General features: G+C 36.8%; 1 protein-coding gene across 1 annotated transcript in view; it reads right to left on the minus strand.

Moving 5' to 3' along the window:
• Window positions 1-13,274, minus strand: part of LOC127654950 (diacylglycerol kinase beta-like) — a 144,991-nt gene that overhangs the window by 83,211 nt on the left and 48,506 nt on the right. Inside the window, exons 11-16 of the mRNA XM_052142529.1 lie at window positions 13,087-13,204; window positions 12,470-12,558; window positions 9,256-9,372; window positions 8,154-8,252; window positions 2,266-2,373; window positions 890-963 (exon numbers count right to left, since the gene is read on the minus strand). Of these exons, the coding sequence (XP_051998489.1) occupies window positions 890-963; window positions 2,266-2,373; window positions 8,154-8,252; window positions 9,256-9,372; window positions 12,470-12,558; window positions 13,087-13,204 (605 nt within the window). The remainder of the gene's footprint in view (window positions 1-889; window positions 964-2,265; window positions 2,374-8,153; window positions 8,253-9,255; window positions 9,373-12,469; window positions 12,559-13,086; window positions 13,205-13,274) is intronic.

The following is a 13,274-nucleotide window of genomic DNA, read 5'->3' on the forward strand; positions in this document are numbered from 1 at the left end:
GTTGTAAAATTGGATATAAATTAATAGAAAAGGTTCTTAAGTGATTTTATCACACTAAACTCATGTTATCACACTCATTGTTTATGATTGTTTAATTTATAATGTTGTAATCAACCTTATGCCACAAATGTTGCAGATTGAGCTTAACTTGTATTGAACCTGGGATTTTCATTTAACATTAACTAAGATTATTAAATGCAGTAAAAGTAATGTTGTTTACTAATGTCAACAAATGGAACCTTATTGTAAAGGGTTCATTGCTAGTTTTTGATATCTTTTTTAGTTATTTGTTAAGATATTAAGACTGCTATACAATAATTAAGGTTCCATTTGTTACCATTAGTAAATGCATTAGTTATCATGAATAAAAAATTAACAACATATTTGTTGCAACATTTATTAATCTTTGTTATTGTTAGTTAATAAAAATACAACTGTTCATTGTTAGTTAATTAGTTAATCTTTTGATTGTAAAAAAATTGTATTGCTTAATACGTATTGCTAATTGTTAGTTCATGTTATTGAAATGTTGTTAACTAATATTAACAAACGGAACCTTATTGTTGTGTTACCAAAATTCTGTAATAAAATGAAGTAAATTGTGACAAAGGCTAACATTCTGCCTTACATCAAAGAAAGATAAAGAGTTCGGAACAACATGAGGGTGAGTTAATGATGACAGAATTACAATTTTTGGGTGAGCTGGTCAATAGATCATAAAACTATAAGCAATATCATGGTGGGAACATGGAGACTATTTTGGGTTATCATTTTAACTAATGTTTAAGTACACAACCTTATTATAGAGTGTTACCAATGAATAAAGCTATATAAGATTGGAGAACATAACAAATTATGATGCAAGAGATCAAGCTTTAAAGATGTTTACCTCTCACCCTGCCGACCACCACTCTTAAGGTTAACCAGCACAAGAAGGGGATGTGTTCCGGGCAGAGGGGTGATCTTAAAGGCAGAGAGGAGAAAAAGACCCCTTTATACCTGGTATTAAGATGTGTTTCCGGTGATCAGATCACAAGTGGTCAGCGTGAAAAACAGTAGTAAATGGGATGCGAAATGTTTTGTGATCAGACCACAAAAACCCCATAAGGAGGTAGTCAAAGACACATGTGACCACATCATATTTGAGGTGTGAGGCTAATTTGTCCTGATGCATCCCGGACAGAAGTGGAGCAATTTGCCTCACCTGTCAATCCACAGCTGTGCTAAAACAAGAATTTTAAACTTTGCCGGTTACATGCGGCTTTAAAAGGAAATAACCATCCGATCTGAACATTTAAACAAGCGCATACATATACATGCATGAGAACTTTACAGATCTTCAGTGTGCCTGATATCAACAATATATCAAAACTGACACAGTTGAGGAGAACGCATCTGAAGCTCAGTTAATACAAGTATTCCACTAAAATAATGGAAAATTCTGCTCAAAATGTTGCGTTTGTGCTTGGATTATATTTCAAACGCATCTGTGAGAAACAGTGCACCATTTTATTTTTATCTTTATTTGTATTTCATGACTTTCTTGCTCTTTACTGTCATGCAGCAACATACTGACATAGTGATTGATGTCTGTCATCATGAAATCAGAGACCTTGTCCTTGAAATCCAAACACAAGTGGTCACAGGAGACGATTTTATGCAACAAGGTGTAAAGAGTGACGTGTCTCTGACCACATGTGATCGGTCCACCCTGAGACGCATCTTAATACCAGGTGTAAACTGGGTCAAAATGTTACAAACACACGCACGCGCACACACACACACACACACACACACACACACACACACACACACACACACACACACACACACACACACACACACACACGTTGGTCTACCTATCATTATGAGGACTTTCCATAGACATAATGACTTTTATACTGTACAAACTATAGATTCTATCCTCTAAACCTAACACAACCCCTAAACCTAACCCTCACAGAAAACCTTCTACATTTTTACATTTTCAATAAAACATTGTTTAGTATGATTTTTAAGCGATCTGAATTATGGGGACACTAGAAATGTCCTCATAAATCACATTTATAGCATAATACCCTTGTAATTACTAATTTGTAACTTACAAAATTGTCCTCGTAAATCACAAAAACACGCACACACACACACACACACACACACACACACACACACACACACACACACACACACACACACACACACACACACACACACACACACAGAGAGCACAGATTTGTAGTGACAGTCTGTGTGTTGCAGGCTCACTTGCAGTGCTTGACCATCACCAGTGAACTTGAAACACTGGCCAGTATCCTCAGGGCTTGTATTGGGCGGTGACTCTCCTTCACCTCTTTTTAAAGCAGGCTGACGGTCCTACACAGCGATAGAGAGATATTACAGAGTAAAGGTTACAAACCAAGAAAAATAGAGAGAGAGAGATGGAAGGTGAGATATGAGACAAATGTAATAATTACACATTTATATACATATTCTAGATATACAGTACTGATCTGAATAGTTTACAAATAGACTATGTTTCCAAATTTCTGCAGGTATTTTAAAGAGATCGCACCTGCAACCATCTAGTTGCGTGAGGGGTGTACATAACTTTTTATCCCACTAATTACCATTTATTACATAAACATTCAAACATTTAGGGTTAGTTTATACTAATAAAATACCCTCTAACTATCTAGTACAGATTTCATATCTAATGTATTTGTATAATCATAAGAATATGCAGTGGTAGGGAGGCAACAGGTAAACATAAAGCTGGCCCATAACACTCTAAATGCATACTGTTTATGAAAGTTGTTCAAGTGTTATTTTCATTAATGAAAACTAAACTAAAATGGGTAACACTTTGTAATAACTTTCATTAATAAACCATTTACAAACATTAAATAATGCTTAACAGATCATTAGTTAATGTATATTCAGATAGTTAGAAATATGAGCTAATGCGCTTGTTAATGTTTACTAATAAATTTAACTAATGATCTGTAAAGCATTATAAATAACATTTTTGTAAACGTTCATTCCTATATGGCTTTGCACTTTTTAATATCTTTAAATGATTTTAACAAATGTTACATAATGATTAACAGATTGTTTGTTAATGCACATTTGAATGCTTAAAAATGTCCTTAAACTTTTTCTCAAATTATTTATAAATTAGTTATTGTACTTTTTTATATATACAAATGTTTTCAGAATTTAAACATTATTCATGTTTACAAATCATTAATTGATGTCCAACTAATTAGTAACAAACATCTGTAAAAGCCACACATTTACTTTTTGATAGTTCATGTAAGCATGCTTTTACTATTTATAAATCATTTATTAATTACAGTATTTATTCATATTTTTGCAGTACCCAATCTAAAGTTGAAATTATTTAACAAATTTTGTGTAAGGGGTGGTTTGTTATATTTCATTGTTTGCTTGATACAGAACGCATAATAATAAGAGCAGCCTACATTGATAGAAAAACAGTTTTGTGCCTTAATAACAGCTTTGTGATTTAGAGAAAAACAGGACTCAATTGTGTAAATCACAAATTAATTAAATTATATATATATATATATATAAATACATAAATATCAATGGTTTTTTTTTTCTGAAAAAAAGATTTACCAACACAGATTCTGACTAAGAAACATGTTGTTTTCTGGATCTTCCATTTTCAAGCAGGTTCAGCGGGTCTTGCAATAACAACTCCAGATACACATGGAACCTCGGTACCCTGAGATGAATGGAATGAGATATTGCTGTAAGCACTATGGGGAGTGTCCTTCGATATAACCTTGTTGAAACACTTACACAATCACACCAATCCTCTGATTGGCAATTGATTGGTATCTGAGACCTGCACTTGTAGGCGCGCAGTTGGCTAATATAAGCGGGCACTTATACCATTTCTACAGAATGTTCTGACTGAGGGACAAGAGTGAGTCACTCATATTATGAAACTCTGAAGTAGTAGTGCAGCCAGCATTCGCAATGTCTCATTCTCTTCATCTCAGGAAACCAAGGATACGTGTGTAACCGGAGACGTTCCCTTTCGATTTGGTTCACTCGACATTGCTGTATGCGCTATGGGGAACGATATCTCATCACACCGCTCTACGTGACATTACACTCCCAGAGTATCTGAGATAACCTTAGAGGAGCTTGACGAGGTAATTAAGGCCCTGTCTCCAGGCAAGGCTCTGGGGCCAGATGGCTTTTTTAGATCTTATGCTACAGAACTAGCTTCACTTTTGTTAGAAGTTTATACAGAATTAGAATGGAAAGCTTCCGCCAACCATGACACAAGCCCGGATCAGTCAGATTCTTAAAAAGGATAAAGATCCCAGTGAGTGTAAGAGTAACATCCAATTTTCCATATCCAGCTAGATGTTAAAATATTGTCAAAAATCGTGGCTAATCAATAAGTAAAGTTATGACATCTCTTATACATATAGATCAGGTGGGGTTTATTCAGGGCTGTAGCAGCTCTTCTGATAACATTAGGCATTTCATCAATATCATGTGGTCAGTGGCGAATGATCAGACTCTGGTCGCGGCCATCTCACTTGACACCAATAAAGAATTTGATATGGTAGAATGGATTATGGAAATGTATGGGTTTGGGAGTATGTTAAATGGATTAAGTTACTTTATAGACACACTGTAGCGGCAATACAAACAAATTGATTAATTTCAGATTATTTTACTCTGGATAGGGACACCCAGCAGGGTTTCCCACTTTTCCCATTATTGTTCTGTCTTGCCCTGGAACCATTAGCAGCCACGATAAGAAAGGAGGATTATTTTCCATGGGTGATGGCGGAAGGTATGGCACATAAGCTTCTGCTTTACGCAGATGATATTTTATTATTCGTCTCTGACCCTACTAGATCTATGCCTGGCCAAAACATAATTATTAATTCCTTTTCTAAGTTCTCAGGATACAAAGTCAATTGGTCTAAATCCAAAGCTTTTTGTCTTCCAGCCGGGCGCCTTCCAGTGGCCCAAACAGGGCATTAAGTATTTGGGTATTTTATTCCCAGCAAATGTCTTATTTAGTTAGAATTAATTTTGACCCTTTAATATAAAGATTTTCAAACGATGTGTGAGGCTGGGCTTAATTGCATTTATCAATGATTGTGAAAGACTCAATTCTGTGTATATATGTTTTGTTCTTCTGTGTTCATTTATGTGAATCAATACAAAATTGTCAATCTGAAGAAAAAAAAGATATGCGACTGTCCTAAAAGACATTGATGGCACCTTAGACAAAGAAACTTCATGCAATATTTCAAGTCAATTGGACCAACGGTTCCATAGTTAGAGCCATTTTTTGTTTTTTAATTATTATAGCACCACCAAAAGGCAGAGGTGTGCAATTTGTTTGTGTGTCCTCAAAACGACCCATACATAAGTGTACCACATTTGGTGTTAATATCTCAATTTGTTCAAAAGTTATAACCATTTTCGTGAAGTAGCCATGCCCACTAATTACATTTTGGCATAACATTTGATGATGTATCAAAATTTCAAAATTCCTCTGTTCTTAGTTGGACACTGCTGAATCCTTTTGCACTGGTTTGACAAATATTGTCACTGAATAATGTCGATGACATCATTGTTGAGGGACGCGTTCTGTCGTGCGTTTCATCCAATAGGAGTTCAGAGTTCGATCCTTCAAAGTTTCACACCAAGGTGTAAAGTGAGCAAGGCTTGATGGGATCTGTAGTCTGTTTGGACTACCTTTGTTTGATTTTGGTGGTGTTTTGGCTTGGAGTGTTTCTACAGGCCTCAGTCAGGCTTTATGACTGTGTGTAGGCCTGCCTTTATATCCTATCTGAGCACATGAGGAGCCAAAAAGGGCTGGATCTTAAAAGATTCATTATGGCGCAAGGAATCACAAGAAAAAAATATTTTGATTCCAGCCCTTACAGCCCAAGAGTTATGGCCCAAATTATTTTTGTTCAGTATTATGGCACCTATGAGGCGATTGCGCCAATTAAATGATTACCGTGAGCCAGCCGGTGTGCTACCATCCCTGAAAGTTTCAAGTTTCTCTAGGCCTTACGGTTTGGTCTGCACAATCAGTTTTTGGGCAGAATAATAATAATAATAATAATAATAAATATAGCTACAAGCGGCAATCATCAGTGCCCACACACATGTGGAGAGATTTCCTAAATAATCAGAATTGACAGTAATGATTCAGTGGATGCCAAATAATTTGAATTGACAGAATAGTTCCTGCCTTAACTAAATTAGTTGAAAAGTGATTCTGAAAAGGTTTATCCATACGACACTCTAAACATGAGTGAAAATTTGCACTGTTGGTGGTGCTAGAGGGTTTTGCTATGGTATAACTTAAGACTGTCCTCTATCTGTGTGCAAAATTTCATAACTTTCCCGCAAACGGTTCTATGGGCTGCCATAGGAAATGTATACAGAAGAAGGAGAAGAATAAATATAAGCGAGATGACCAAAATAATCAAATTTGATAATTATACAAATTTGGCCGATTGTCACAAAAGTTTATATGTGGCTTTGAGTTGACACCCTGCTTTTATATCATAATTTCCATAATCCTTGGCCATTCCCAATACGAGTTATACGGTGCTGAAATTTGATTGGCTGGTGGCGAACATTTTTGTTAATTTGTTGAATCTATGTAAAAAAAATATGTTAGCATTTGAAGCAAAGAAGATTCATATCTAATTTTAGCTTTGTCGCTCAAACAACTGCAAAATTTATGACAGTTTTTTAGTTGTGGCCCAAATTAGCAGAATTGTACGAAACTTTGCTGACATATTCTAAACGCCCTATTGACTATGTGCACCGAGTTTGGTTACATGTGGAGTTTGTCATGAGTAGATATTGATAAATTACTCAAATTGCATTAAACCAAATTAATTTTATCGTTAATATCTTCGGAATGATTTTGAAGTATCGAAATTATTTTTAAAAATTTTTGTCAGGATGGTCGGTAGATGAAGTATCCCAAATACCAATACAATTGTGTATAGTTAGAATAGCAACTTTAATAGGCTTATCCAGCTTTAGAAAAGGGGTCGGCAACCTTATTGACATGGGGTGCCTTTTTTTTTCCAGGTCAATGGCTGTGCCAACATAATTGTAATGGCAATATAAAGGTGATATATTCTTATTAAACAGATTATTTAAGAAGACATTAGTAATGTAATGTGACCGTGCAGTTTAAAACTTAAATAAATATGCCTACAATTTGGTTTGAGGAGATTAGAGTAAGAGTGTGCAATGAGAGATTCCCTCTCTATCTTCCTCCTCCTCTTCCTCCATCCTCCAATGGATGTTTCAAATCGGCTTGCATATAAAATAAAGACTATTTACAAGGCAGTAACAAATTGCATGATGCATAATGGCAAGCAAATTTGCACATTACAAGCCGACTATTTAGCCCTTTTGGGTGAATCACACCTGTAATATCCTAAAACTTTATTTCCAGGTTTAATTTATATTTTGAAAAATGTGTGTTTTTTGAATTCGAAGGTGTGGGTTTATGTTTTCTCTTTGAATCATTTAATATAACTTAATAATAATAACCTGTATGCTGGGTTGGATATCTTAAGGATTAATAGTGGTGTTTTTCTTATTGCATTATGTGTTGTTCTGAAAGTTAAAAGAAAGAAATGAAATCCTCCAATGTAGACTCTCATCAGTGTAGCCTGACAGAAGCAAAGCGGGCGTGTTTACTCGTGCGATTAACCGAAAGTGAAGCACTGCTAAAATTTTTAGCCTCTCATTCAGCTCGTGAAAACACACTGTGTGATCATGAGGATGGATTACATCAAGATGTAGACCGTAATGCAGGGGTGGAATTTTATATGAATAAAATAGTCTACTCCTCTCTCACCGTTGCTGGCGTGCCAGTGATTACCCCTTAGGTTGCCAATCCCTGCTTTAGATGGTAGGAGACGCCACTTCCCATTTCTTTTGTGGTTGACAACTATACATTTATATATTATTGGGCCTATGCAGTGCATGGCAATAATAATAATACAGTTCTGGTACTGTGTAAGGGCACTTGATGTCCAACATGACATATGGGTCTAGATACAAAACAGTTAAGAACAGGTGGCTTTTAAATGTGCAATGGGTGATCTCACCAGAACAACAGGGCAGATGTATGAGGGCAGGAGAGTGTGATCTTTAAATGGTCCACCATCACATTCAGGCTTCACATGTGACGCACACTTGTTATGGAGCTGGAAATATAGATATAAATATAATGGTGAAGAAAACAAATCAGTAGACTGGAATGAAATAGACTAACAATCTTTTGTTAGGAGTAAAGGGGACAGGAGGATCTGTACTTGACATTTAAATTAGTTGCAGGCTTAGAGCTGAACTTGTCAGTATACTGTATGCTGTTTATCTTTAACACAAAGCTAGCCGACAGAGATGGGTCAGATATTGACAGAGTGTGTGCAAGAGTATATGCGATAATAAAAGGCATTATGTTGAGAGAAAACATTTTGAATGAGTGTTAAGTGCTGACATTTATCTTTTTTTATAATGAATTGGCCACATCGTTTGACAAAATGGAGTAAAAAATTAGTGAGGAACACCACCATGTGGTGTGAATAAATATTACCACCACATCAAAAATACCTGGCAGAAATTCTCTCATCCTTTACTCACCCTCCCAGTGTTTTATGACTTTTTAAAAGAATTTCTCAGCTCTTATTGATCTGTTTCTCACCAACACCTTACATATCACTTCTCAATATATAGATTTAACCACTGGAGTCTAATGGATTACTTTTAAGTGGCCTTTATGTGTTTTTCACAATTTTGGTCACCATCCACATGCATTGTATGAACCTAGAGAGCTGAAATATTCTTCTAAACACTTAATTTGTGTTCAGCAGAAGGAAAGTCATACACATCTGGGATGGCTTGAGGGCGAGTAAATTATGAGAGACTTTTAGGTGAACTGACCCTTTAAGATATTAATTTAAATGTAATTAACCTAAATTAAAGTCAGTAAGAATTTTTAATATAATGCATTACGGTACTTTAGGCACTAAAAAGCAATACGATTACAGTAATTAATGCTTTTTTAATAAGATTACATCCAACACTGGTCATCGATGGATCTTTTCCAACTCAAAAAAGATTCCCAAGTGTGCCTGCAAGAAATATTTAATAAACTGATAAAAGACTGTTCAATTCTTAACTGGCCACATGATGTCAGTAGATACTCACAGTGATTTGACACCAAACACAGTGAAGGCCTGTTAGACCTTGATAGCACTTGATACTGCGGTGACATCTGTCACATTTTGTTGGAGAGTTGCCCTCTATCCAAACATGCTGCATAGCCTAGAGAGACACAAACATAAGTGGATAAAGAGAGACATTATTTTCTGTACTGAAATATTCAAGCAGTCCATTTATACATTGCTGAAAGTATCATCCCTGCTCTGTCAAATTGCTTTTGCACAAGCATTCATTTACATTTACATTTATGCATTTGGCAGACGCTTTTATCCAAAGCAAATTACAGTGCACTTATTACAGGGACAATCCCTCCAGAGCAACCTGGAGTTAAGTGCCTTGCTCAATGACACAATGGTGGTGGCCATGGGGTTAGAACCAGCAACCTTCTGATTAACAGCCCCGTGCTTTAGCCACTACGCCACGAAAAATGTCTAAAATAATACATTTCCGTGCGCTGTAAAACACTGGGTACACTTGGATATTATGTTGAAATTAAATGAAAAGATAGTAATTGGTTTTGGATTGCACTAAGATGCAAAATGCACTTATAGATTTACAGAAGTTACGTTTGTTTGTCAGAGAAGTGTACCATGATTCTTTAGGACAGAGCTGCAAGTGACTGACAAATTGCATTACATCTGACACCAGGAGAAATTAAATTAACTTAAATTACTAAATTGTATTATAATAGATGTGGAATAAAGGAAAGACTAATGCTTTAACTTACTGCACATTACTTTAAGTTTGATATTGTATATATTTTTATGATATTTGTACACCCTCGCATGCCCTCTGTGCCAATAAAGAGGGTCCCTGGAGCACATATTAACCTGCTGCCCTAAAGCCCTGGGAGAGGGACGTTATTAGTGGCGCCATGATCAGGTGCTAAGGGTCATTGCAGAAGCCATCAGCACAGGGATCTCCCTCAGCAGGCACCAGCAGCCAGCACAGCGCTCAATTGCATTGTCAAGGCTGGAGAGAAACCACCACAGAGTAGGAATCCAGCAGGGGGACTTCTGGCAACAGCCCGGGACTGGCAGCTAAAGGTTGACCTGGGAAGGCAGCTCAAATTCCCAGAAACCATCGCCACGACTACACTTAGGCCTGACATGGTTCTCCTTTCAGAATCATCAAGGCAGGTGGTCCTACTGGAATTGACTGTGCCCTGGGAAGACCGAATGGAAGATGCATTTGAACGGAAGAGGGCCAAGTACGAGGAATTGGCTGGTAAATGCCGTAGCAGAGGATGGAAGACCCGCGGCCTCCCCATCGAAGGTTGGCTGCCGAGGGTTTACTGGCCAGTCGCTCTACAGGGCCCTCAAGCTCCTGGGAATAAGGGGACTGCACAACAAGAAAGCCATCAGGAACATAACGGGTTCCGCTGAAAAGGCATCAAGATGGCTGTGGATCAAAAGGGGTGATCCGTGGATCACACATGCTACCTAGTCACAAGTCGGGGACTGATCACGCCTGGCTGGGTCGTCTGGGCGAGGGTGTATGATGTTGAAAGACACGTAACACCCGATGACTCCAGGTTACATCACTGATGATGTGTCTAGATCACATCTGCAAGTTGTATGTTAAATCAGTACACCATCCTCATGTTTAAAAAAAACTACCAAACCTTTATACATTTTATGATCTCTGTAATTTACAGTATTGCTGCTTTTTACTTTAAAATGACAAATACTCCACATCCTTTATTTGAGTATACAAATGACAACCAAACTCTGTGGTATCATAATAAAAATGCATGTAATGCCATGTATGGCACACAAGCCATTTAACAACATTATGAATTCAGCATGGTGATTTCGGGAGCTTAAGTCCAAAGCCCACACAACTTCAATTGAATAATTGATATAAATAAAGAGGTGTCAAGAACTACCAAAGCAGTGTTGCGTGAGCTTACTCTTTCCATTCAAAGTTTCAGTACAGAAATAGCTGCTGCTCACAGGATGTTCTCATAACATTGCTGACATGTCCACAGAACATTACTTTGAGGTTAAACCCAAAGTTATAGGTCTGGGAAATTGCCTTGGGTGAAAACCTATCTGGATTGTGGTCAGTGGATAAAATAATCAGAACATTAGTCTTCGACCAATAACAGAACACTGAGATATTTAAGGGATCAATCTGTGATGTGCAGTTTCTTTTCCCAGGCTTAGATCCACAGGCAGAGGAACTGCAGGTTAAGGCTATGTTGTTTTTAGTTTAATTGGACGCCTATTGATTTAAATGTGAATCCTGTTCATGTAATAAGAAAGTAAAGTTACAAAATTGGAGGAACTCCTTTTAAATGTGACCATAATCTAATAAATGTGTTTTAATGTAAGAATTAAATAACATTATTTTATATGTTTCTTGAGGTTCACTTATAATATTAGTGAAGTTTTTTTTTCAAAAACAGTCATATATTTGTAAAACATGATAATTTTACACCCTCAGAAATGCTTTTGGCGCTGCTTCTCCTTTAAGACTTGATCGCACACGGCCACTGTTTTGATTGGCTCTCTGCTCTTGACTGACCTGCTCTCTACTTGCCATCTTACTGCTCACCGCTACTGAGCGGGCTACAGAAGTAACAAGGTAAAGTAAGCATTGATTTGTTGTTGTGGCTGCGGTCAAATGCAAATATCTACTACAGTGTGACATCACAATGTGGAGGAAGTATAGAACGAGTCGTTTTGGCAACTTGGATTCAACAAATGCTCTTTTTGCTGTTTCTAATTCCTAATGTCATGACCCCATGAATTCTTTTTTTATTATTTCAGAAACTAAGATATTCTCCTTGCGCATGCACACAGCGATTGGCCATAGCCACTGAAGCAATCAGCAATGTAAGAAGAATTCGTCCACAGCCACTAATCTACAGTCAGCATTCCCTTCCCGCTAATAATTACAGTTTGAATTTGAGGTGGAGAAACTTTATGATCAGCATCATCCCGAAGTGGCAATAGGAATTTCCTGTTACCTAATACTCAATAATTCGAACATCATGCCGGTAACCTTACACACGTTCCCCTATGCTTTGATATTTCTTAAAGAAATAAGACCTCTGCAAGTTCTGGTAAGAGCCTTCTTTGTGAAGTTATTGCATCAGCCGTGCTGTTAATTATTCTTCAGAGAAAAAAAAATCTAATTTAAGCATTTAAACAATTAGCGGTGAATTGCAAGACTGAAGAGTTTGTGTACTCACATTGGTGTGTCTGCGGGACTTGGCGTAGGTGCTAATGCAAGCAGCAATATCTTTGGACACACAGCGCTCATGGACTGTGTACTTGCATACTGCCAAACAGAAGACAGGACTGTCAGAGATGGGGTTTTTGGAGGGTGAAGAGAAATATATCAATATAAAATTGAGAAATAGGTACTTGACAAGACAATGACAAATAGGTACACAATGATAGACAGACAGACAGACAGACAAACACACTCTAAAACAAATGTAGTCTATTTTTACGCATTTCAAATGTATGACAAATTTTCACTAAAAATCTTTAAAGAGAGTACATATTATGAACTCAGAATAAGTGTGAAGTAATTAATGAAAAGGAAGTGTATGAACTTTAAAAACGCATTAAACAAATTAATACGTTTTACACAATACAGTTGAAAAACAAAACCCCAAACTAAATTTGGTTTGGCATTAATTTAACTAGTTTTATAAATATCATAGTTCAGCATATTTACATTTATCTAATTTAAACCATTTGTTTAGGTCATAATAATTTAGACAGACAGACAAAAAATAAAAAAAATTCACATTTGCTAGTTTTAGATTCACAACAGACAGAAAACTGGGCGGACACTCACGTGAGCAGCAAAGGCCCTGTTTTCGCACCCCTAACAACATAGTGTGGCAGTAATTACAGTATGCTGGCTTATTGAAGTGCTTCAGTCTCCAAACATGCTGCCCATCTTCCTGCACATTCTGAATGCATGTGAAAGAGGACGTGGGATTACATTACTACACCTTCACTTATTGTTTCCTCTTTAAACTC

The sequence above is a fragment of the Xyrauchen texanus genome, chromosome 14 (genome assembly GCF_025860055.1).
Source record: "Xyrauchen texanus isolate HMW12.3.18 chromosome 14, RBS_HiC_50CHRs, whole genome shotgun sequence".
NCBI lineage: Eukaryota > Metazoa > Chordata > Actinopteri > Cypriniformes > Catostomidae > Xyrauchen > Xyrauchen texanus.